This window comes from Artemia sp. Qi Xiang Cuo, chromosome 10 (assembly GCF_049724085.1).
Source record: "Artemia sp. Qi Xiang Cuo chromosome 10, ASM4972408v1, whole genome shotgun sequence".
NCBI lineage: Eukaryota > Metazoa > Arthropoda > Branchiopoda > Anostraca > Artemiidae > Artemia > Artemia sp. Qi Xiang Cuo.
In genome coordinates, this window is record NC_142803.1 from 8,566,839 (window position 1) to 8,593,594 (window position 26,756).

General features: G+C 33.8%; 1 protein-coding gene across 2 annotated transcripts in view; it reads left to right on the plus strand.

Annotated features, from left to right (window-relative positions):
• Nucleotides 1–26,756, plus strand: part of LOC148947440 (uncharacterized) — a 66,178-nt gene that overhangs the window by 10,946 nt on the left and 28,476 nt on the right. Inside the window, exon 2 of one of the 2 annotated variants that reach the window (XM_089095851.1) lies at nucleotides 16,441–16,562. In XM_089095851.1, the coding sequence (XP_088951977.1) occupies nucleotides 16,441–16,562 (122 nt within the window). Of the gene's footprint in view, nucleotides 1–16,371; nucleotides 16,563–26,756 lie in introns of both variants that reach the window. The other variant, XM_089095850.1, reaches the window with a different exon arrangement.

A 26,756-nucleotide genomic window follows, 5' to 3' on the forward strand; every position in this document is an offset into this window, starting at 1 on the left:
TTTAATATATAAGTGGAAAGGAAAATTTTATCTATGCAGACCATGCACTCAGTTTCTTCTCTGACAGTTGTATATTTATATAAATTTGTGAAACCTACCGGAATTGATAATTCCATTGTTCCCGTTCTACGTATTCTAGAGTAAAAAGGCTTAGAAGACAGTGTTTACCACTACAATATAAGAGGTATCCAATATGTCCCTGTAAATGCTTCATGTTTCGACCCATTCAAGATGAACAGTAGAAGAATTCCATTTGTTTTTGCCGACATTGATTGCTATGTTGCTGCTCTGAATCCTCGTCAAATAGGTCATGGACTGGACTATTACAAATGGCTTACTACAATGTCTGGCTATGGTCTTGGTAGTTAGTGGTATTTTTCGCTCTTTCCCACCCCTTGTCAAGAAATATATTGTACCAGCTGCAACAAATTTTACTGCTTCAACACTACAGGACTTAGGCTCGGGTAAAAATTTTAAGAAAGTCTTAAGGAAAATAGTAGATCTGCAACAAGAGCAGTTGACGAAAAATTAAAGTCTTAAGGAAAATAGTAGATCTGCAACAAGAGCAGTTGACGAAAAATTAAAATCTCAGAAAAGTGCCAAGGGTTCAAAAAGGGTGCGTGGTCGTCATCCACTCATGAGTCTCCATCCAGGTGAAAAGTGAAAGGCGGCATCTCCAACAACAATGAATTTGAATAGTACAGTGGCAATAGTGTCTGATTTCATACATGGATTAAATGCGAGTTCCTCTCTCACCTATATCTTAAGAAATATAAGAAAAGAAAATGGCAATTCAATTTTTATTGAGTTATCCCTTTACATTCAGTTAAGTAATTTTTGAATTAGCATGTGCCGGATTGAGAAAAAAGGAAAAGACTCGTGGTTAAAATTCAATAATAAATAAGTACATGGGGAGCAGTTGACCAATCATATCTTTTATTTTATTAGTTTAGACAAAAATCATGCTAATATTGTTAAACAAAAAAAATTCTCAAAATCTTGTAGAAATGAAAATCTTACTCCTAAGGCTTTAAGATACAAATTACACTTAAATACCCGGAAAGAAGCAGTTTCTGCCCAGACATTACAATAAAAGATATTGATATACATTATTAATATAATAATGTCCTTAATATACATTATTAAGGACGAAAAACAAAAAAGACACATTGTTTCCTCAGAGAGAAAGTCTTTAAAAAAAATTCTTATTTGAAAATCTGTCCACGGTTGATTTTTCCCAGGTTGCAAGAATTAAAAGGAATTTTTTAGTCATGTTTTGCTTATCATAGGAGCGACCTATCAATAAATTGGAATGCTTGGGGTATGAATCTTTGGTGAGTAGCCAGATTTACCCTCCAAGATTCTCTCCTGGACCGGTATTTGTTAGTCTCTCTTCTAGATCGCTTGAACCTAAGGAAATCCAAACTCTCGAAAAATGTCCAATATTCGCTTTTCTACCAAAACAAGTTCCTGAGGTAGATATAATTTCTCCTCCAGAGTCTTCTTTGCACAAATGCTACCCATCTTTTTCTAGCCGATGTATGGTATTAGTTTCTGGTATTAGCATTGAAATGGAAGTAAGTTGAAAGAGACAGGCGTACTACTGTACTAATGTAGCAAGCTGCATTTTATCTATATGTCAGAACAATTACCTATGTAAAAATAATGTGGTAATAGACAATGAAATCACAAGTAACATAGAAATAATTTTTTAGACCACACTGTTTTTCCATTTACGAAAAACTAAGCAAGAAAAACGGGTTTTAATTTTATTAAAGCAGTGAATAAATAAACAACAAAATAAACACTTAATTATAAAAAATAATATACATCGAAATACATTTTAATTTTATCAAAGCAGTGAATAAATAAACAACAAAATAAACACTTATTTAAAAAACACTCCGAATATTTTTTTTAAATAAAATAACAACTAAGAATAACTTTTTTTCTCCTATTTTTCCGTTGAGAAAGGCTCCCGGACGTGGGGCCGAATAATTCGCAGTGTTTTTTAATTAAGTGTTTATTTTGTTGTTTATTTATTCACTGCTTTGATAAAATTAAAATGTATTTCGATGTATATTATTTTTTATAATTAAGTGTTTATTTTGTTGTTTATTTATTCACTGCTTTAATAAAATTAAAACCCGTTTTGCTTAATTTTTCATAAGTAACATAGAATGGGCATCAGCAGACAATATCTGTAACGAATATAAAGACTAATTTGTGAAAAGCAAAACACATGAGAAACTATTCCAGGATACTTCCAAACCAGATTTTTAGAGGGTCTCTTGTCGTCTCCGGATAATGTTTTTATCGTAGGAGTGCTACACTTGCTTTTCAGGGGGCTGCTTTCCACATGTTATGCCTTTACGGAATTTTCAGGAGGTCAATCCCCACATGTTGCTTCATTTGCTGTTCCAACTATCCAAAATATGTTCCAACTATACACAGTCATTCTGACTCATTGGAATCACCCCTGACAGCTAAACCATTTAACAGAGACCCTGGTATAAGTGCTTTACCATGTAATAATGAATTTAATTTAGAACACATTTCCCCCACGTTTAAGAATTAAATACTCCGGGACTTTAGTAAGTATTCTAAAACCACTGACCGAGCCTCTGGTGATTCCAGAGTGTTTCTGGTGATTCTGGAGCCTCTGGGGATACTCACCTACAACAAACAATTTATCCAGCAATGCATTTCAAGATAATTTTGAAGGTATTTACCCACATCTACGAATCAAATGTTCCAGGACCTCAGTGTGAACTCTAGATCCACCAACTCAGCCTTAGGTGATTCGTCCTACTACCCTGCACTGCACGACTTATTAACAAATAAATTTCAAGATGCTTCTGAAGACATTTTTTCCATATTTCTAACTGAAATGTTCCAATACTCTAGTTTTGATTCTTAAACCGCCGATCCCTTTTTAGGTGAAATGTTGCAACTGAAAATTCAAAATGAATTTCAAGGCTTACCAGACTATCTTTGTGATGATATTGGAGGAACCCCATCCTCCAATAGTAATTTTGATTGTATTTTCCCCAAATTTTGTATACTATTAAAGAGACTCAACTTCTTCTATTCAGTAGTTCCTCTTCCCCCGAAGGGGGAAGTTTCTTAAAAGGACAATATTTCGTCCCCTGAGAGCGGTTTTGTCGTAACTAAGGTTTTCAAAATTCCGAGAAAAACGACTTTGAAAAGTTCCCCTTTGCTGGAACTTACACAGTTTTCTTCGCAAATAACCGATTTTCTTCGCAAATACATAAGAAACAGAGAAAAAATAACAAGGAAGGTCTCCCCAATGTGAGATGGAAAAGGTAAAGTTTTCATTGTCAGAACTTGAAATGAAATACAGATACGACAATCCGCCCTTAACGAAATGGGAGTAAACTTAGATACGATAAAATGGTGTGGGTTGCCTCTTCTTTTCACCATGAAGATACCACAAACGAGTTCTGGTGCAGCAATACTATTTGAAAAAGCATAAAAATTACAAAAAACGTCAGAAACGTCTATTTTTTGTTGAGTTTCTTTGCCGGCCGCCGTTTTGCTTCAGTGGAATCCTCCTCTAGACAGGGATCTCGCGTAGATGGAGAGGCTTCCAAACGTTCAGCATCCCCCCTGGCCTTGTAGTACTGTTCAATCTTGGTTTCAAAATACTCCTTCTCTTGGTTGGGGATGAACTTTAAGAGATACTTGACATCTTTGATTTTCGCCTCAGGTAGATCAATCTTTTTGCCACAAAGTTTGGGCAAAACAAGACGTTCAACAACACGGACAGCCGAAGTGTTGGGACGCTTTTTAACCGAAGTACATTCTTGTGATATAGTAGTCGTTTGCAAGTCTCCAGAGAAGGAAGTTTTGAACCAAACTCTCTTAGAGTTATCCTGACGGAACTCAAGTTGTTTTACCTTTGAATACAGTACCAACGAGTACTTGTACAGCTTTGCTGGCTTTTGAAAGTCAAAGAACTTTGACTGGGTCATTTGCAGGACATTAAAAGGATGTATCCTTCTTACTTTCAGTAACTTCCTCGCCAGATCTAGTGAGGAAAACAAATCATGATGCTTTAGCCCCCGCTCAATAGTGCTATGTACAGCATCAACCTCCTGTATACTCGAATGACCTGGTTCATAATACTTCGTAACCACTTGTTCTAAGCGCGGAAACTTTCTTAGAACATCTTGGATGGCGAAGCTTATAATTGAGTTTCGTTTCTGGGACACGCAGGAGTCCGACCAAGTAATTAACTGGCAGATATCAGGGTAAGTATCAAGGACTTTTTCCAGTATGGCCACTAGTCCACTAGCTATGTCGTTTGCTCCGCGTCCAGCCTCAAAATCGGACCAAATGCAACAGTATACCTAATTGATTTTCACTCCAGTCCTTCTCTGGAATGAAAGAATTGCCGTGAGGTTGAATTTAGTTATATTCATTTTACAGAAAATGAAGAAACATTACCCCAGGGCAGCGGAAAAACATTCTCCAGATCAAAACAAAGTAGGGGAATAGATAGGTTTGACCTGTCCGCGTCACGTTCAATCTTGGTCTCAATTTTACTTTTCACATGAGCCTCATACTTGTCTTTTACTTCCTGATCCATTTTGAATTCGGTGTTCTTCACTTACATGTTTTTCTCGCATACATCACATCGATCTGTTTTCGGAATATGAAATGACAAATTAAACTGCGTGTTGTAGATCTCACGATACTTGAAGTCACTAACATCATTTCTTGCTAGTTCTCTGCAGTATTCCTGATACAGTTCTTACATTTTGCGAATGCTTAGATTTGCCTCCAAGAATTTTCTGGTAGACTTGGCTCGAGTATAATGCGATTCAACGCACGGGAAAGATTCAATATGCTTTTTCACAAGTTCAATGTCCTCGTTACTAGCTTTGTTTCGAGGTACCTGTACTGCCTTTGGATTTGGCACTCCTGTAGTAGCAACATTTGAATGTGCATAGTAAACTCTTCTCTCTGAAATATCAAGAGTAGCCAAATAAAATGTCTTGTAAATCCGGACTGTTTTCGTATTAACGACAAAATAATATCGCAATGTGCAACTCCTGCGCGTCTCCGCTTTCTTCTTGGTTGGAATGGTCTTAGTTGTTTTCAAGTAAAACATCTTCTTCATATCCTTACTTAGACTCCAGAAATCATCAAAAATCTTTTGTCTCTCTTCCGAGGCAATAGCCTGACTGCAATTATAATGACAATCCTTATTACAAACAACATCCTTCACTTTCTTCTCTTTCCCATGAGTTTTCTGGTTGTTAGGATTCATATATACAGTACCAGAGTTTACTGCCGCCTTGATCTTTGTCTTAATCCAGTTCTTCCGATCTGAAATTCGTTTTCTGGTCTTTTTACGTGAATTAGGATGATCCACTGTATTGCTTTGAGTATTTAGACCTGGCTCGGTTGTTTCTTGTACAGGTTCAACATTATTGGGAATCTCGAGGTGCTCCTGATTTTCTGCTGCCACTGAACCTGTTATGGCACTTGAACTAGAACCAGAGCCAACACTGACATTAAACTCTGAAGAGAGATCATAATCCACATTTTCTTGAAGAGCCTCAGCTACTTCCTGATCAGATTCTCGGAAATTTAGTTCTGAAAGGCTGCTTGCATCTAGTTCAGGTCGATAGAGAGGATCACTGCCTTTTTCTGAATCAGAAGATAGATCCTCCTCGCTAGAAAAAACAAACACAAAACTATAGCTTAAGTCTTGAGTACACCAGTTAGAAAAGTTCAAGGAGGCACACTTGTGCCTCTTTAAAGAGGCGACCCACCACAATGTTAAGCGATTTCCGGTCCTAGCGGTCACAGAGAGACGGTAGTGATTAAATTTTGTAGCCCAAGCTCAAACTAAGACACATTCAAACTTTCACCCCCTCCGACGTTATCTTCACGGGAGAAAGTGGGCCAGAAATTTTGACCTTCCCACCAACGCCTCCCGTTTACGTTGTCCAATTAGGCTGAAATTTATAGGATCAGCTTTCCTAGGGCCTGGGAGCTTATCCTCAAAATTTCAGCTCAATCCGATCACTCCTTCCCTGTTTTCCAAATACCTAATTTAGCCACTTAATGTTCATCAAGTTTTTTTTTAATCTGACACACCTACAGGCCATAGTTGGCAACGGCGGGTGAATGAGGACTCATTCGAAGCGGAATTCGACCTTCTAGGGCCTTTTGATATTTTCAAACCGAAAAAATTATCAGCCTAATTTACATTTATGAATAACTTCATTTTCCCATAAGAGTCCTCATTAATTCTTAAAATTCCTGAAAGCATAGTATTTCATTATTAAATTAGATCAAAATAGTCCTCTTAACCTGACAAGACCGACTGCAAGCTTTCAGTTGTACCTCATATTCCCTGTACGTTTTAAGGTTCGAACTTGTGACTCAGCCTCTTTAACTCTTTAGAAAACGTAGTTTTTTTTCAAATAATACTACGCAGGAGCAGATTCTGGGCGGATCCAGCCTTCAAATCTAGGGGGGGGAATCTCGACAAAAAGGGAGGGCGTGTACAGAAATTTTTCGGTACTTTTTAAACACATCTTTCGATCTTTTTCAAAGCTTACAGATTCTATCTCCTAAAATCCCTAAAACAGTATTAAAAGTGGAGTTTATAGTCCGTCTAGGGGAGAGGGGGATCTTCATAATATTGTAATTGCAACACACAGTAAAGGAGAAGCACTCAAAGATCATTTCTGTAGTTAGATGGTTGTCAAGCTCCTGTATGTTGTGAGTGGGTCAGATCACTTAGATCTTTAACGATGTGTCCCAGCCTGGCAGCGGAAGCTACAGGAAGATCCAGAGCTGTAAATTGCTTAACAGACAGGCTGCTGCATTACAAGGAAACACTACCAAAATATGACCATAGCCAAGATTTATTCTGACCACTGATATGCACCAAAAATCATAACAAATCAGGTAGCCTATTAAATAGGCTACCTGATTTGTAGCCCTTTTAATATTTTGTTCCAAGAGTATATAAAATTTTGATATACTCTTGGAACAAAATATTAGTAAATTCCACAAAAATGAGATACCTGGATTCCTGCAAATATTGTGCAGCTTGTGCGGATGTAAACAATGTCCGTTTGGGTCTCATTGTGAAACTTTAACCAAATCTTTTCTTCTTCAAATGTATACATTGACGGAGTTACGACAAAAATGCCCATGTAATTTTCCCATATGATGTACGACAAAACCGCTCTTAACAAAACGGAAAAATGTGAGATACGATAAACGAGAAATCTGAAATTGGGGCACTTCTAGCTGAGCTACAACAAAATGGTCGACGGAGCGGATAGAGCCAAAAACTTCACGTTAGATGGCAGTCCTAACTGCACTTCACGAAAAAGTCGCATATACGACAAAACCGCTCTCAGGGGACGATTTGAGGAGCTTTACCCCCTACCAGTAATTATAATGACATTTCTCCCATTTTTTCCATGTGATAATATTGTAGATTCAATTTTATCATTTTCTTGTATCATCCCCTCCCGTTTTCTTGTAGAGTAATGTTGTTTGCCACTTTTAACTTATGTAAAGTTCGGCAAGTCAAGGTAATGATGTTTATCGCTTTTAACTTAAGTTAGTTTAAATTAAGTTGGGCGCCCAACTCAACCTAAACTAACAAAAATTAAGAGTGGTGAACCTTAAGTAAGTTACCTTAAAATCGTTAAACCTAACTTAAAAGCAGTAAATGTTTCTTAACCTGAACTAACCTAACTTCAAAAATGGTAAAGCTATCCAAACCTAGCTTAAAAGGGTTAAACCTAACATATCTTAAGGTTTCTGGCTGTTTTTTTAAATACAGCATTCAATTTTGTTTTAGGTTTTTAGAAATTAATGTTTATTTTTGTTTTTTAAGGACTAACTGTTTATTTTTTTTTTTCAAAATCTTTTTTTTAACAGTTTTTTTCAAAACTGTTAATTTTTTCAAAGTTTTTTTTTCAAAATGTTATTTCAACTTTCAGCTAAAGTTTCTCAGTCAAGATTCCTTGACAGTGTCTCTCATTCTTTAAAGAAAAAGTTTCATTATGAATTTTAAACAACATGTATCTATGAAAGAGACAGAAATATAGGTCAGAAGGGACCTAGTCATAAGTGTCAGACAACTCAAATCATGAAATATAAAATTAAACAGCTCAACTTTCGACAACACAGACAAAATAAAGGTTAGGAAATCTAAGTCTGAAAACCCCAGAAAGTCAAGTAACCATCCTAATTAATAATTAAAGATAAGTCAAACCACAAAATAACAAAGTAAGCATGTCAAATGATAAGACAACCACCAACTACCAACCACGCAAACCACCCAAGAAACCAAGTTTGAAAAACCTTAAATAGCCAAGTAACTATCCTGATTCGTAATTTCAGACAAGTCAAACTAAGAAATACTCCAAAAACATCTCAAATATTAAGCTTTATACACCAATTACAAGCGAAAAGCTAAAATCCTTAAACCTAAAAAAATGAATTGTCCGAATGTTCGACTGTCCAAATTTATGAGTGTTGGAATATCCGAGTGTCCAAATATATATATGTCCGAGGGTTGAAGTAACTGCTTTTTCTAGTGTCCTGGTCATGTTAATGTCTAAGAAATGGTCTTTTTAGGGGGTAAAATTTACAAAAAAAGGGGATATCTAGAATATTTTAAGTTGAGGATATTTACATATTTGAAGAAACATGTAATGCATCTTACGCTCATTAATGTCTTAGAATGGTAAAAAACATATCTGCGTACGTAGGAAATTCAATATTGGCTCACCATATGACGACTAACTCTGAAAAGCTGGTGCAGAAGTCCTAGGAAAGATATGCCCTGTGTCGATTAACCCCCTGGAAACCTGGTAGGAAACTAAGCATAGGCATACCGTGTAGGCAGAAAAATTAGAAACAAGCAAACATGATTTTTTATAACGGCTTTGATTATAGTTTGCCTAAAATTGATAGATTCTTCTCCTTTATCAAATTCATGATCTTCTGTAACTTATTTCTAGCCTCATAGCAACGATACGTAGGAATACGAGGCGAAGCTCTGGATTGGTTAAGATCTTATCTTAGGGACTGCAGGATTTATATGGAAGAAGATCCAAGGAACGATGTACTCGTCAACTGTGGTGTCCCCCAGGGGTCAATATTAGGCCCGCTACTGTTCCTGATCCACGTTAACGATCTAAGTCGAATGCTGAACACCATCTCGTGCCCTTTGCCGATGAGTCGACGCCTGGCTGTTGTGAAAAGGATAAGACAATGCTGATGCATAAGCTGAGGGATGTTATGGAGAAGACATATCTCTGGAGGGATGCTAACCGACTAGTCATTGACGTTGATAAATCTTGGGTTTTATTTTTTTCCCGGATCGGAGGTGTCCATCCAGAGAAATATGGTATCCCAACTTCCAGAGGTCTGATTAGTCGGCCAGAAAAGCGCTTCACGAAATACCTGGGAATCCTCATTGATGAGAACCTGTTGTTCCTGTATCAAATCCAAGCAGTAGAGCTGAAGCTATCCCGGAATCTTGGAATAATAAAAAAAACTGAAGCACACATTGCCGCAGAAAACACTTGCCCCTCTGTACAACGCTCTCATAAAGCCCCATTTACAGAACTGTGCAACGGTCTGGCAGTCAATTTTCAAATCTCATCTGCAAAAACTGAATTCAATTCATAGACAACGCCTCATTTTCATTGGAAAAAATGAAGAGTACTTGTCACTAGAGTTGCTGCATCAAGTATCATGCTTGAACTTTGTGTTTACGTTTTTAGCTGGTGAGCTGCCATTTTCATTTAAAACATTATTTTGGCCTATCTCAGACCATTATAACTTGCCTATTCGATCGTTTTCAAACCTGTACATACCCTTCACCCCAACTGTACGATCAGACTTTTCCCCAAATATAACATGTGCAAAGACATGGAATCTGATCCCGAAAGAGCTTAAAAGTAGCAGCTCCCTAGCGTCATTTAAAAAAAAAGTAGAAAATCATTAATTGGCATTACAAAAGAAAAGTTAAAGTTGAGTGTGATAAATAATGTAAATTATGATATTTAAAAAGATTAAGATTAAGATATAACTAACTAAAGTATGATTTTTTTAATTTATTTATGATGAGGTGGCTTCCCCTGGGGAAAGGAGCAGGAAGGTAATGGGTTTTTTTTTTATTATTGAGAGGCAATGGTGTTTCTGGGAGTATGAAGATAATTTCGTAAACCACATTGGCCTGACATCTAATTAAGAAAGAAAAACGAGCAAAAATGGGATTTTTATAGGCCAAATAAAAATACTGAAAAAACAAAGCGAATATTTCGAGAGGACAACCGCCTCTCTTCTTGAGCGCGAAACGAAATAATGTATTCAAAGGAAAGCGCCGAAGAAAAAAACAACAAAAAACTAACGCGGAAAGTCAATGTGAAAAGAACCAAAAACCAAAAGAAAAAACCAAAAACTTAAAAGATGAATAAAATTCAATAAAAGCCAAAAATTATAAGAATTAAAACTAAATACCTAACAACCATAAAAGCGAGTTATTCGCCAATATCCGCAATTTGCACAAAATCCAAAAAAATATGAACTGCCATCGACGGATACTAGCGAACAACGGATAGTAGTTGTACGTATTTGTATGTGTTTTCTACGTAAATCTACGTATTTGAATGTGTTTTTGTCTCTCTCACTGTTTTTGTCTGTGTCTCGGCGGGTGTTTGCTTATTCCAATGCATTTCTTTCTCGGATTGTGTGCCTGAATCTACGTATTTGTATGTGCTTTTGTCTCTCACACTCATTTTGCTTGTATATCTGGGCGGGTGTTTGCTTATTCCAATGCATGTCTTTCTCGGTTTTTGTGTCTGAATCTACGTTTTTGTATGTGTTTTTGTCTCTCTCACTCTTTTTGCCTCTGTTTCTGGTCGGGTGTTCGCTTATTCCAATGCACGTCTTTCTCGGTTTTTGTGTCAGAATCTACATTTTTTAATGTGTTTTTGGCTTCCTCACTCGTGTTTGCTGTGTATCTGGGCGGTTTGTTTCTTATTCCATAGCACGCTTTTGTCGGTTTGGGTTTTTCAATCTATGTATTTTTTTGCGTGTTTGAGCGTCTCACTATTTTTGCATGTGTGTCGGGCGGGTGTTTGCTTATTCGAATGCATGTCTTTCTCGGTATGTGTCTGAATCTACGTATTTGTATGTGTTTTTGTCTCTCTCACTCTTTTTTCTTGTGTCTGGGCGGGTGTTGGCTTATTCCAATGCGTGTCTTTTTCGGTATGTTTGTCTGAATCTACGTATTTGTATGTGTTTTTGTCTCCCTCACTCTTTTTGTCTTTGTGTCTGGGCGGGTGGTTGCTTATTCCAATGCATGTCTTTCTCGGTATGTGTGTCTGAATCTATGTATTTGTATCTGTTTTTGTCTCTCTCATTCTTTTTGCCTGTGAGTCTGGGCGGGTGTTTGCTTATTCCAGTGCATGACTTTCTTGGTATATGTGTCTGAATCTACGTATTTGTATGTGTTTTTGTCTCTCCCGCTGTTTTTGCCTTTGGGTCGGGGCAGGTGTTTGCTTATTCCAATGCATGTATTTTTCAGGTTGTGTGTTTGAAGCTACGTAGTTGTATTTGTTTTTGTATCTCTCGCTCTTTCTTCCTGAGTGTCTGGGCGGGTGTTTGCTTATTCCAAATGAATGTCTTTACCGGTTTGTGTGTCTTAATCTACGTATTTGTATGTGCTTTTGTCTCTCTCACTCATTTTGCTTGTGTGTCTGGGCGGGTGTTTGATTATACCAATGCATGTCTTTCTCGGTTTGTGTGTCTGAATCCACGTATTTGTATGTGTTTTTTGTCTCTCTCACTATTTTTGCCTGTGTATCAGGGCGGGTGTTTGTTTATTCCAATGCATGTCTTTCTCGGTTTGTGTGTCTGAATCTACGTATTTGTATACGTTTTTGTCTCTCTCACTCTTTTTGCCTGTGTGTCTGGGCGGGTGTTTTCTTATTCCAAATGCATGTCTTTCTCGGTTTGTGTGTCTGAATCTAAGTATTTGTATGTGTTTTGTCTCTCTCGCTCTTTTTTGCCTGTATGTCTGGGCGGGTGTTTGCTTATACCAATGCATGTCTTTCTCGGTATGTGTGTCTGAATCTACATATTTGTATGTGTTTTTGTCTCTCTCACTCTTTTTGCCTGTGTGTCTGGGCGGGTGTTTGCTTATTCCAATGCATGTATTTCTCGGTTTTTGTGTCTGAATCTACGTATTTGTATGTTTTTTTGTCTATCTCACTCTTTTTTGCCTATTTGTCTGGGCGGGTGTTTGCTTATTCCAATGCATGTCTTTCTCGGTATGTGTGTCTGAATCTAAATATTTGTATGTGTTTTTGTCTCTCTCACTGTTTTTGCCTGTGTCTCTGGGTGGGTGTTTGCTTATTCCAATGCATGTCTTTCTCGGTATGTGTGTCTGAATCTACATTTTTGTATGTGTTTTTGTGTCTCTCACTCTTTTTTGCCTTTGTGTCTGGGCGGGTGTTTGCTAATTCCAATGCATGTCTTTTTCGGTATGTGTGTCAGAATCTACATATTTATATGTGTTTTTGTCTCTCTCCCTCTTTTTGCCTTATGTCTGGGCGGGTGTTTGCTTATTCCAATGCATGTCTTTCTTGGTATGTGTGTCTGAATCTACATATTTCTATGTGTTTTGTCTCTCTCACTCTTTCTGCCTGTGTGTCTGGGCGGGCGTTTGCTTATTCCAATTAAATGTGATTTTTTTTTATGTTTTAATTATGTTTCATGTCATTCTATGAGATGTAGAAAAAAAAAGTTGAAAAAATACTATTTTAAAAAATAAAAAAAATTGAAAAAAATTGAATAATTTCGAAGTCCAAAAAAAATTTAGTTAAAAAAATGGTTTGTTTTTCATGAAAAAATATTGAATGAGAACCATCAGTCCTCATCAATAGGAGTATGGGTATTCACAAGAATATGTTTTAAAATTTAAATCAAAAGTGTCATTCTGTTTTTCTGATATGATTTAGATATGTAAAAAAAAGTAGAAAAAAAAATTGAATAATTTCGAAGTCAAAAAAAAATTAGTTAAAAAAAATAGTTTGTTTTTTATGAAAAAATATTGAATGAGGACCATCAGTCCTCATCAATAGGAGTATGGGTATGCAAAAGAATATGTTTTAAAATTTAAATCAAGAGTGTCATTCTATTTTTCTGATATGATTTAGAGATGTAAAAAAAAACTTGAAAACAAGTTGAATAATTTCGAAGTAAAAAAAAAATTAGTCCAATAAAAAAAAGTGCTACTACAAACAATATTTTTCTAATAGTAAAGCTCATGACTAAAATCTATTCCATTCTCATTTTGAGTTTGGAAAATATTAAATGTAAAGTTTTAATGTTTTAAGTATTTTTCATCTTATTCTAAGACATGTAACAAAAAGTTGAAAAAATATATTATGTTAAAAAAAATAATAAAAGAAAAAGTTAAAAAAAAACTTAAAAAAAACTTTAAAAAAATGGGGGAGAAGGGGCCTAAAAAGTTGGAGGGGAGGGGGCCTCCTTGGATTTTGGGGATAGGAGACCTTTGGGGGTTTAGGTTCCCTGGTGGTTAGGGTCATTGGTGCTTATGATCCTTGACGGTTCGTACTCATATACACCTCACTACTTGATTTGTAAGGATTTCTATAGATTGTTCTGAATTTCATTATTAAAATTCTTTTCTTAACATCTACATCTCTATTAGTATCAGGTTTTAGTATACTATAACGTTAGACCCTATTTTAAATTGACAACACTGTTCAAACGCCACTTGTGTATTATACAGAACACATCGAAGAAGTTAAGCTATGTCAAGTCACAGGACCATTTTATCATCGTTAACCATTTTCATAGATTGATGTTGTTCCAAATTTATAAAAAATTGCCTGAGTTAAAAAGACCTTCGGGCTTACCTTAACTGGTAATTAGTTTAAACCTTTTTTTTACCACCTTCATACAATCAAATTCGTAAATGTTATCTAGCTCTGTTTTTTCCCTATTATTTAATTAAGATCGGTCATACAGTCCAATTCGCAAATGCTAAACCCTTTTTTTGCAAATAGAGTTAGCTTTTACGCAAAATGATATAAAGCCATATGCCAATCAGTTCTAGACACGATGCATTCTTAATCAAACCCGATGATATGCCTTTAAGCTAGAGGTTATCAAATTCTTTGACAGGTTCTACTCACTCTCTTTGGAAAGGTGTAGAGCATCCATAGAATAGCACTGTGATTCCTAGGGCTGCTTACTCTATTTGAAAAGGTGTAGAGCATCCATAGAAATGTTTTCCTAGGGCATCCATAGAAATATAAGGTACTACTCTACTCGCGTTTGTTTTTTGTTGTTTTTTTCTTCGGCACTTTCCTTGGATACATTATTTCGTTTCGCGCTGAAGAAGAGAGGCGTTTGTCCTCTCGAAATATTCGCTTTGTTTTTTCAGTATTTTCATTTGGCCTATAAAAACCCCATTTTTGCTCGTTTTTCTTTCTTTATGGGAGTATGAGCGGTGACAACACTGCGTGTCATGTTGACAGGATATTGATTGTGGTTCTCGGCGTCCAGAAATGGGCTGTGTATTTTGTATTATGTGCGATTTATTTTTTGTCTTTGTAAATAAACCCATTCTATTGAAATGAATTGATATTTTTGGAACTCATTTACCGCCCTATCCACACCTGATGTCTTATTGTTTTTCGATCTTTTTAGAACTATTATTATTTCTTCCTCTCAAAACAATTCTTCCTCCACATCTAAGGTGTCATTAACTTTTTCATGCCCCTCTATATCTTATACTGTAACTCTACCCCGTTTTAGTTCATTCTCAAGATATTCTTCCCATCTATGTTTAATTCTTTCCTAATCACTAATTGTAATTCATTTTGTATTCTTAACTGGGAAAAGTCCAGATTCACTCTTCCTTTTCAATTTCTTAACATATTAGTACAATATATTTACTATTATGTTGTCTAGACGCACCTTCCAGATCCTTGACAATTTTATCCATGGTCTCCACTTTACACCTCCTTAGTTTATACTTTAATAGTTATCTCCACATTCTTTCATTCCTCTTATTTTCATATGGTCTTTCACTCAGATAATTCTTATACAAGTCCCTTCTCCTATCTAGTAAATATAAAAAGAATCACTAATATTCCTATACTTGTTCCTAATTTTCTTTTTAAGACACCATCAGCAGGTTTACAAAATATTTCCCTAAAATTATTGTATCTATCTTCTATATTGTCAAATTTTAAACTCAGTAGTTTAGTATTCAACTGTTAACGGAAAGTTTCTCTCACTGTTTCGTCTAGGAGTTTTACAACTTCATAGCTTCCTAAAACTTAGTTACTCTTCCGAAGTTTTAGCTTTAGAATAACCCTAGATACTACTAGATGGTGATCTTTACTTTTACCATTAGATTTCGGAAATTTTTAAAAGTGAGTGATATTTAGGCATAAGTAATATTGGAAGATTCTTCCGGATAGGTATGAAGCATAGTGAAGAATTTCTTGAATAGTCAGTTCTAGTGTTTGGCCAGTTTACATTTTGATGGTGTGTTTTTTTGCTTGTTTTTTTTTTGTGTCACCACAGCCCAATAGTACTTTCGTGAGAATAAATCTATATGTTTATCTGTGTATCATCAATAACAGCACTCTTACGTACCCAATTACCTTGTATTGATCCTACCAGTCTTTGATCTACAATAACACAATTAATATGGTTCGCTGTCTTATCACTATGTGAATACTTTATTAAGCAATGGGCTATTTTATGAGAAACTACTGTATGGGTTAACTAGATTGTTATACCTATTAAATTGCAGCGGTATTTATTGTATCCATTTTACTTAAGATAGGATACCATCTATCCATATTCCTACCGACCTGGAAGATAAAATCGTCCAATAAAAACACTGTATTTCTACCTGAGACCCTATTTTAGTATTTCTGTTACTTTAAACAAATTCATTACAGTCCTTACTCTTCGTCAGTCCGTTCCACAGGTTTTACGATATTGTGATGTCTGCAGTGAAACTTTTACGGGGGTTTCTTTGCAAAATACGGGGGTTTAACCTCGAAGTTCATTTCATTGGAATATAGTTTTTGCTACTCTAATCTCCTATATTGAATGTGTTTCTTAACCTTCTCTCCTAAGCGAAAAAACAGAAGTTATCCTATTTTGAGCATACGAGTTTAAATCAAATTTAGATAAAACGCTTTTTGATATTTTAAATATCAAAAAGTTTACTTTAAAAAGCTTACTTTTGATTTTTTTAGATTTAATTTTATGTGGAGCCCTTCTTTTCTAATATTTCAGATGGATTTGATTTACAATACAGCTATGAGGAATATCAAGAGGAAATTCAAAAGCTTTTTTGTTTTCAAGGTCTGTCAAAAGAGGGAGTAGAAGTTTTAAAACGGTGGTATTTTAGACATAGACATCATCCCTACCCAACAGAAGTTGAAAAAAAGCAATTGTGGCGAGAATCTGGCTTATCCATGCTCCAGGTAAGCAGGCTTGAAAGATGGGTTTAATTTAATTATTTCAATTATGCTTTGAATAGATTTTACCCATTTCAATTTATTCAATCCGTAATTTGTCAAATTACGCATTTCTTCGCTTCATCAGCCTGTTCCAACTCTTATTTTAGCCCAAATGGAAGCATTTATTTGTATACTTGTGGCATTGCAAATTCATTATTAGTTGTTCTCTTAAACTATAGTTAAATTCAGCCATGTCGCTCCAGAAATTTTATTAGGGTTGGGTATAAGAGTTCCAATGGGCATGGAAGTAGCATCCCCATTATACATTTAAAGAAACACATAGCAGATTCACATGGGATTTCCATAACACCCTGTTGCCACGCAAGTCCTGCTACGTCACGACATCTACTGGCAAGATTCCGACAACAGTCCCTGGCAAGAGTCCCGGGATTCCAGGTGTTTGAGTATTTTATATGAGTAACCGGAGTGTGGCTAGTATAATACACAAGTAGAGATAAAAGGGATTCTAAGTGGAGCTCCTAATCCCTCGCACCTGTGTAATACGGTTTTAGGTGTTCTATTAAGGGGAACACCACTGTCGATACACCCTCGCGCTTTATATAGGTCCTTAGAAAATTAACATAGGATTTCGAACGCATCCCTTGGAAATTAACATAGGATGTCTATGACATGCCCTGGCAAGATTCCAACAACATGCCCTGGCAAGATTCCCAGGATTCTAGGTGTTCCAATATTTCCCCTAGCAACCGCCCGTTGTCTCGATTCGTAGCCATTTTTGGCATATTCTTTGTCTGGAGGACACCCAGGATTTCTGGAACCAGGTGTAATATGGATGACGCCATCGTATGTGACAAGCTAGATTTCAGAAACCCATGGGGAACCCCCAATTGTAACAAAGCACGGCACCCACGTTGGTGCTGCGTAATCACGGCACTTCTCCTACGCAATGATAGTGCACACATCACTGTCACATGACGCTTTTTTTATATTTTATTTTTCGCCCAAAACATTCAACGCATTTTTTATTTCTTTTAACTTAATAGTGGCGTACACTTTATGTAAGGTCAGCACAAAATTTACGTAATGACGGTGCAGATCTTAAGCAATGATGGTGCACATCACTGTCACATAATACTTTTTTGACATTTAATTTTTTGCCGAAACGTTCAAAGTGTTTTTCTTTGTTATTCTTTCTTTTTTTTCTTTAGTTCTTTGTCCTCAATGGGACTTGAAAGGTTAATTCCCTTCAAGCAACAGGACTAAATTGCTATTCCCAATGTTCTGTCGTGATCAATATATTCTAGAAATAATCTATTATAAGTAAGAAAATTTCCAATATTTTGCACACTCTCGAACAGGGTGTTTACAGCCAAAATTTGGCACGCAGTCGAAATACATCTATTTCCAGAAATTATTGCTCTCAAGGTATTTTTAGTAATAAAGGGAAAAAGGCAAGCTTTGATTGTGGAAACCATGGGCATAGGCAGCATCTTGCGTAGAGGGGGGCAGCCGCTTCTGTGATGGAGAGGGGAGGGATCTTACTAATACTTCCCGAGGTCCTTTGAATATAGGTCTTGAGAAACTAGTCATTCAATATTTCGCTAAAACTCGGCCTTTAACATTTTCCATGTTCTACTTTTCCTGCAACAGTATAATATAAGAGACCCACTATCCTATTTCCAATTTCCAGAAAACATAAACACCACAAAAATGATTTGACACAAATCACATTTTGGTTAGATAACAGCTTCTTCTAAGAATTTAATTCTTATTGAAAGAATTTAATTCTTATTGAATTCTAATTGAAAGTTTTCTTATCACTAACAAATTTTTCTTAGAAGTAACAACTTTTTCTTAATACTAACAAAGGTTTACTTAATACTATCAAACTTCTTTTGGTGGTAACAGGTTTTTCTGAATGGTAACAAATTTTTTCTAATAGCAGCTGGTTTTTCAGTTAAAGATAACAAATTTCTCTTAGAAGTAACAATTTTTTGTGTTTTTTATGACAAGTTTTATGTTAGAACTAGCAAGTTTTTCTTAAGACTAAAAATTTTTTTCTTAGAAGTAACAACTTTTTCCTTAATACTAACAAACTTTTACCTAATAATATCAAATTTCTTTTGGGAGTAACAGCTTTTTCTTAATAGTAAAATTTTTCTTCTAATAACAGCACGTCAAAGATAAGATATTTATCTTAGAAGTAACAATTTTCTGTTTATGCTAATACGTTCTCTGCTAGAAGTAACAATTTTTTTCTAAACACTAACAAATTTTCTCTTCGAAGTAGCAGCTTTTTTAATACTAACAAACTTTTACTTAATACTACCAAATTTCTCTTGGAAGTAACATGTTTTTTTCTTAATAGTAACAATTATTTTCTCATAGCAGCATGTTTTCCGTCAAAGATAACAAATTACTTTTAGAAGTAAAAGTTTTATGCTTACTCTAACAAGTTCTCTGATTGAACTAGCAAGTTTTTCTTAGCATTAACAAATTTCTCTTAGAAGTAACAATTTCCTGCTTACGCTAACAAGTTTTTGTTTCGAACTAGCAAGTTTTCATTAACACTAACAAAATTACTCTTCGAATTAACAATTTTTTCCTTAATACTAACAAAGTTTTACTCAATACTATCAAATTTCTCCGGGAAGTAACAGGTTTTTCATAATAGTAAGAAATTTTTTTTTAATAACAGCAAGTTTTCCGAAAAAGATAAGATATTTCTCTTGGAAGTAACAATTTTCTGTTTATGCTAATTTCTCTTGGAAGTAACAGGTTTTTCTTAATAGTAAGAATGTTTTCCTCATAGCACCAATTTGTCTGGTAAAAGTCGCAGGTTTTTCTTAGCACTAGCAAACTTTCTCTTCAAAGTAACAGTTTTTTTTAATTGCCACACATTTTTTCTTCTTAACTACATTAAGTTAACTAAATCTAAGTAAGGTTCATTTAGCTTAGGTTAACATGAGCGGTCATGTTCACATAAGTCAAATGAACTCAACTTAAACGTAGTTAACTTAATGGTGTTAAGAAGTTTTCTAGCAGATAACTTGTTAGCGTAAACAGAAAATGGTTACTTCTAGGACAAATTTCTTATCTTTGACGGAAAACGTAGTGATAATAGAAAATTTTCTAACTGTTAAGAAAATCTATTGCTTCCAAGCGACATTTGATAGGATTATGTAAAACTTTGTTGTTATTAAGGAGAAAGTTGTTACTCTGAAGAGAAAATTTGCTAGTGTTAAGAAAAACTTGCTACTTCTAACAGATAACTTAATAGCATAGACAGAAAATTGTTATTTCTAAGAGAAATCTGTTACCTTTGACGGAAAATTTGCTATTATTAGAAAAACTTTCTTACTATCATGACAAACCTGTTACTTCCCAGAGAAATTTGATAGTATTAAGTAAAACTTTGTTAGTATTAAGAAAAAGTTGTTACTTCGGAGAAAAAATTTGTTTGTGTTAAGAAAACTTGCTACTTCTACCGGTAAACTTGTTAGCGTAAGCAGAAAATTATTACTTGTAAGAGAAATTTGTTAGTGTTAAGAATAAACTTGCTAGTTCTAATAAAAAATTGTTAGCGTAAGCAGATAATTGTTACTTCTAACAGAAATATCTTGTCTTTGACAGAAAACTTGCTGTTATTAGAAAAACTTTCTTGCTATTAAGAAAAACCTATTACTTCCAAGAGCAGTTTTATTATATTAAGTAAAACTTTGTTAGTATTAAGGAAAAAAGTTGGTACTTCGAAGAGAAAATTTGTTAGTGTTAAGACAAACTTGCTACTTCTAACAGAAAACTTGTTATCATAAACAAAAATGGTTACTTCTAAGAGAAATTTGTTATCTTTGAAGGAAAACTTGATGCTATTAGAAAAAAATTTACTTTTAAGAAAAACCTATTACCTCGAAGGAAAATGTGATAATATTAAGTAAAAGTTTGTTAGCATTAAAAAATATTACTTCGAAGAGAATATTTGTTAGTGTTAAGAAAAATTGCTAGTTCTAGCAGAAAACTTGTTAGCTTAAACAGAAAATTTGTTACTTCTAAAATAAATCTTAGAAGAGATAAATTTATTTCTAAGATAAATCTCTTATCTCTGGCAGAAAACTGGCAGTGAATAGAAAACTTTTTTATTATCAAGAAAAACCTGTGACTTCCAAGAGAAATTAGCGTAAATAGAAAATTGTTACTTCTAAAATAAATATCTTTACTTCGACTGAAAACTTGCTGTCATTAGAAAAAAATGTCTTAATATTATGAGACATCTGTTACTTCCCAGAGAACTTTGTTAGTATTAAGTAAAACTTCGCTAGTATTAAGGAAAAAGTTGTTACTTCGAAGCGAAAATTTTTCAGTGTTAAGAAATACTTACTAGTTCTAACAGAAAACCTGTTAGCATAAACAGAGAATTGTTACTTCTAAGAGAAATGTGTTAGTGTTAAAAATCTTGCTAGTTCAAACAGAAAACTTCTTAGCGTAAGCAGAAAATGGTTACTCCTAAGAGAAATTTGTTAGCTTTGACGGAAAACTTGCTGCTTTTAGAAAAAAATTATTATTATTAAGAAAAAACATGCTACTTCCAAGAAACATTTGGCAGTATTGAGTAAAATATTGTTAATATTGAAGAAAAAAGCTGTTGCTTCGAAGAGAACATTTGTTAGTATTAAGAAAAAAGCTTTGTACTTCTAGCAGAAAACTTTTTAACATAAACAGAAAATTGTTACTTCTTATATAAATATCTTATCTTTGACGGTAAACTTACTGTTATTAGAAAAAAATTGTTACTATTAAGAAAAAGCTGTTACTTCCAAGAAAAATTCGATAATATTAAATGAAAGTTTGTAAGTATTAAGGAAAAGGTGATTACTTCTAGGAAAAACTTGCTAGTTCTAACAGAAAACTTGTTATCATAAACAAAAAAAATTATTACTTTTAAAAGAAATTTGTTATCTTTAACGGAAAACTTGCTGCTATAAAAAAATTACTATCAAGAATAACCTGTTACCCCCAAGAGAAATTTGATGGTATTAAGTAGAATTTTGTTAGTATTAAGAAAAAAGTTGTTAATTCTAAGACAAATTTGTTAGTGATAAGAAAAACTTAATACTTTTAGCAGAAAACTTGTTATCAGAAACTGAAAATTATTATTTCTAAGAGAAATTTGTTATATTTGACAGAAAACTTGCTGATATTAGAAAAAATTTGTTACTAGTAAGAAAAACCTGTTACTTCCAAAAGAAATTTGATAGTACTAAACAAAACTTTGTTAGTATTAAGGAAAAATGAAAGAATATGTTAGTGTTAAGAGAAACTTGCTACTTCTAACAGAAACTTGTTAGTATTAACAGACAATTGTTACTTCTAAGAGAAGTTTATTACAAACAACAAAAGCACGAAGAACAATAGGGAATTCTTTTTGTAAGACAGAGAAGATATTTTGAATGAATATTTCGGCCCTATGTCCAAGGGCCGTCCTCAGCAAGACAAAAATAAACGAAAGAAAAAAGACTCACAACAACATGCGACCAATAAAACCAAAAAAGTGAAAAAAATTTTCAAAGCAGTCCTAGCATCATTACTTCAGCGAAGTTCAACCAGGACTGATAAAAAGTAAGGTAAAACAAGGAGATTCAATGAGATGAAAGAAAAATAATTTAAAAACACGTTCTTATTGCTAATCCAGCCTTTTTGGCAGCTAACCTCAAAGGTCTTTTTGTGATCGGTTCTGTGTTAATGTCTATTGGTTTTTTAAAATATTTTGTAAGATCACTTTTAATTAAATTTGTGTATAGATCTTTTAGTGCATATTCCCCCTTATCCCGATTTAAGAAAATATTATTACTAATCTGAAGTCTGATTTCAGATGCTTCTAAGACTATCTGTTTTATGACTAGGTCATTGCTAATAATGACAGTTTCATCAAACAGTACATGGTGGCTAGGAGTTTCAAAACTATGACTGCCTAATGCAGAATCAGATGAAACAGTGGAAACATTAGAATTTAGAACTTTGACAATATCATCTCTATGCTGTTGTATACGCTTTTCTAAATTCTGGTGTGTTCTACCTATATAATATTTGCCACAATCGCATGGTATTTGATAGACCCCTCTTTGGCGAGTAACTGGGGTTTTATCTTTACCAGAATTTAGAAAATTTATTATTCTAAAATTATTTGTGAAAACTACATACAGATTATTTTTTGTGCAAACTTTTTTAAGATTTGTAGTGATTTTTGGGATATAGGGGAGGGATATATTTTTATAGGGGAGGGTGACTTTGGGATATATATTTGGGAAATACTCAATGTATTTCCAATTCCGTAATTCTTTTTACCAGCAAATTAATGGCTTAGCGATGGGCGCCCCCCTCTCCGGGTTACTGGCGAATATTTATGTGGAACATATTGAAAATTATGCATTAGATTCGTATTTTTTGAAACATATCTTTTGGGGACGGTACATGGATGACGTAATTTCACTCTGGAACTATGGGAAAAATGAGCTTAAGGGTTTTTTAGATCACCTTAATACATACGATAGAAATTTATAATTTACTTTAGAAATTGAAATCGCAAATAAAATCCCATTCCTAGATGTGTTAATTATTCATAGCTTAGATAAACTCAGTTTTACTATTTACAGAAAATGAACACCAAATAATAGATATTTGCCTTTTACATCAAACCACCCCCCCCCAAGTTAAAAGAGCAGTTGTAATATCCCTCGTTGATCGTGCCCTAAATATTTGTTCTGATTCCCACATCACAACAGAATTAAACTTTATCCAGGACATACTTTTTGGAAATGGGTATCCTATGTTATTTATTAATAGTGTAATTAACTGTAGACTGAAAAGACATTCCCGTAAAATTAATGATAGTTTACCAAGTGAGGTGTCTGACAAGCCCTTAAACATAATTTACCTCCCCTATATCCCAAAAATCACTAAAAATCTTAAAAAAGTTTGCACAAAAAATAATCTGTATGTAGTTTTCACAAATAATTTTAGAATCATAATTTTTCTAAATTCTGGTAAAGATAAAACCCCAGTTACTTGCCAAAGAGGGGTCTATCAAATACCATGCGATTGTGGCAAATGTTATATAGGTAGAACACACCAGAATTTAGAAAAGCGCATACAACAGCATAAAGATGATATTGTCAAAGCTCTAAATTCTAATATTTCCACTGTTTCATCTGATTCTGCATTAGGCAGTCATAGTTTTGAAAATCCTAGCCACAATATACTTTTTGATGAATCTGTCCTTTATTAGCAATGACCTAGGCATAAAACAGATAGCCCTAGAATCATTTGAAATCAGACTTAAGATTAATAATACCAATTCCTTAAATAGGAACTTTGGGGAATATACACTAAATGCTCTATACACAAATTTAATTAAAAGTGATCTTATAAAATATTTTAAAAAACCGATAGACATTAACACAGAACCGGTCACAAAAAGACCTTTGAGGTTAGCTGCCAAAAAGGCTGGATTAGCAATAAGAACGTGTTTTTAATTTATTTTTCTTTCATCTCATTGAATCGCCTTGTTTTATCTTACATTTTGTCAGTCCTGGTTGAACTTCGCTGAAGCAATGATGCTAGGACTGCTTTGAAAAAAAAATTTCACTTTATTGGTTTTATTGGTCGCATGTTGTTGTGAGTCTTTTTTCTTTCATATATGTTTTTGTCTTGCTGAGGACGGCCCTTGGACATAGGGCCGAAATATTCATTCAAATTTTTTCCACTGTCTTACAAAAAGATTTCCCTTTTGTTCTTCGTACTTTTGTTGTTTGTCATGGAAAGGCAGTGTGGTCTTTGTCGCTATTTTCGTCAAGTTTATTACCTTTGCCGGAAAACTTGCTATTATTAGAAAAACTTTCTTACTATCATGACAAACCTGTTACTTCCCAGTAAAATTTGATAGTATTAAGTAAATCTTTGTTAGTATTAAGAAAAAGTTGTTACTTCGGAGAAAAAATTTGTTTGTGTTAAGAAAACTTGCTACTTCTACCGGTAAACTTGTTATTGTAAGCAGAAAATTGTTACTTGTAAGAGAAATTTGTTAGTGTTAAGAATAAACTTGCTAGTTCTAATAAAAAATTGTTAGCGTAAGCAGATAATTGTTACTTCTAAGAGAAATATCTTATCTTTGACAGAAAACTTGATGATATTAGAAAAACTTCTTACTATTAAGAAAAACCTATTACTTCCAAGAGAATCTTTAATATATTAAGTAAACTTTGTTAGTATTAAGGAAAAAAGTTGGTACTTCGAAGAGAAAATATGTTAGTGTTAAGACAAACTTGCTACTTCTAACAGAAAACTTGTTATCATAGACAAAAATGGTTACTTCTAACAGAAATGTCTTATCTTTGAAGGAAAACTTGATGCTATTAGAAAAAAATCTTACTTTTCAGAAAAACCTATTACCTCGAAGGAAAATGTGATAATATTAAGTAAAAGTTTGTTAGCATTAAAAAAATATTACTTCGAAGAGAGTATTTGTTAGTGTTAAGAAAAATTGCTACTTCTAGCAGAAAACTTATTAGCTTAAACAGAAACTTTGTTACTTCTAAAATAAATCTTAGAAGAGATAAATTTATTTCTAAGATAAATCTCTTATCTCTGGCAGAAAACTGGCAGTGAATAGAAAAACTGTTTTATTATAAAAAAAAACCTGTGGACTTCCAAGAGAAATTAGCGTAAATAGAAAATTGTTACTTCTAAAATAAATATCTTTACTTCGACGGAAAACTTGCTGTCATTAGAAAAAAATGTCTTAATATTATGAGACATCTGTTACTTCCCAGAGAAATTTGATAGTATTAAGTAAGACTTTGTTAGTATTAAAGAAAAAGCTGTTACTTCGAAGCGAAAATTTGTTAGAATTAAGAAAAACTGGCCAATCCTAAGAGAAAACTTGTTAGCAAAAGCAGAAAATTGTTACTTCTAAGAGAAATATGTTAGTGTTAAAAATCTTGCTAGTTCAAACAGAAAACTTCTTAGCGTAAGCAGAAAATGGTTACTCCTAAGAGAAATTTGTTAGCTTTGACGGAAAACTTGCTGCTTTTAGAAAAAATTATTATTATTAAGAAAAAACATGCTACTTCCAAGAAACATTTGGCAGTATTGAGTAAAATATTGTTAATATTGAAGAAAAAAGCTGTTGCTTCGAAGAGAACATTTGTTAGTATTAAGAAAAAAGCTTTGTACTTCTAGCAGAAAACTTGTTAACATAAACAGAAAATTGTTACTTCTTATATAAATATCTTATCTTTGACGGTAAACTTACTGTTATTAGAAAAAAATTGTTACTATTAAGAAAAAGCTGTTACTTCCAATAAAAAATCGATAATATTAAATGAAAGTTTGTAAGTATTAAGGAAAAAGTGATTACTTCTAGGAAAAACTTGCTAGTTCTAACAGAAAACTTGTTATCATAAACAAAAAAAAATTGTTACTTTTAAAAGAAATTTGTTATCTTTAACGGAAAACTTGCTGCTATAAAAAAAATTACTATCAAGAATAACCTGTTACCCCCAAGAGAAATTTGATGGTATTAAGTAAAACTTTGTTAATATTAAGGATAAAAGTTGTTAATTCTAAGACAAATTTGTTAGTGATAAGAAAAACTTAATACTTTTAGCAGAAAACTTGTTATCAGAAACTGAAAATTATTATTTCTAAGAGAAATTTGTTAGATTTGACAGAAAACTTGCTGATATTAGAAAAAATTTGTTACTAGTAAGAAAAACCTGTTACTTCCAAAAGAAATTTGATAGTACTAAACAAAACTTTGTTAGTATTAAGGAAAAAAGAAAGAATTAGTTAGTGTTAAGAGAAACTTGCTACTTCTAACAGAAAACTTGTTAGTATTAACAGGCAATTGTTACTTCTAAGCGAAGTTTATTACCTTTGACGGAAAACTTATTGCAATTAAAAAAAAAATGTTACTACTAAGAATAAACCTGTTACTTCAAAGATAAATTTGATAATATTGAGTAAAACCTTTGTTCGAATTAAGAAAATACTTGTTGCTTCTAAGGAAATTATGTCCCGTTGTTGAAAAAATTATAGTCTTTAATTAAGATTCATATGCTTAGTTTTTGTGTGAAAAGGCTGAAAATATCCTAGGGCTGATGAGGGGGTGTGTCAAATCAATGGATGGCGTGTAATGGCGTG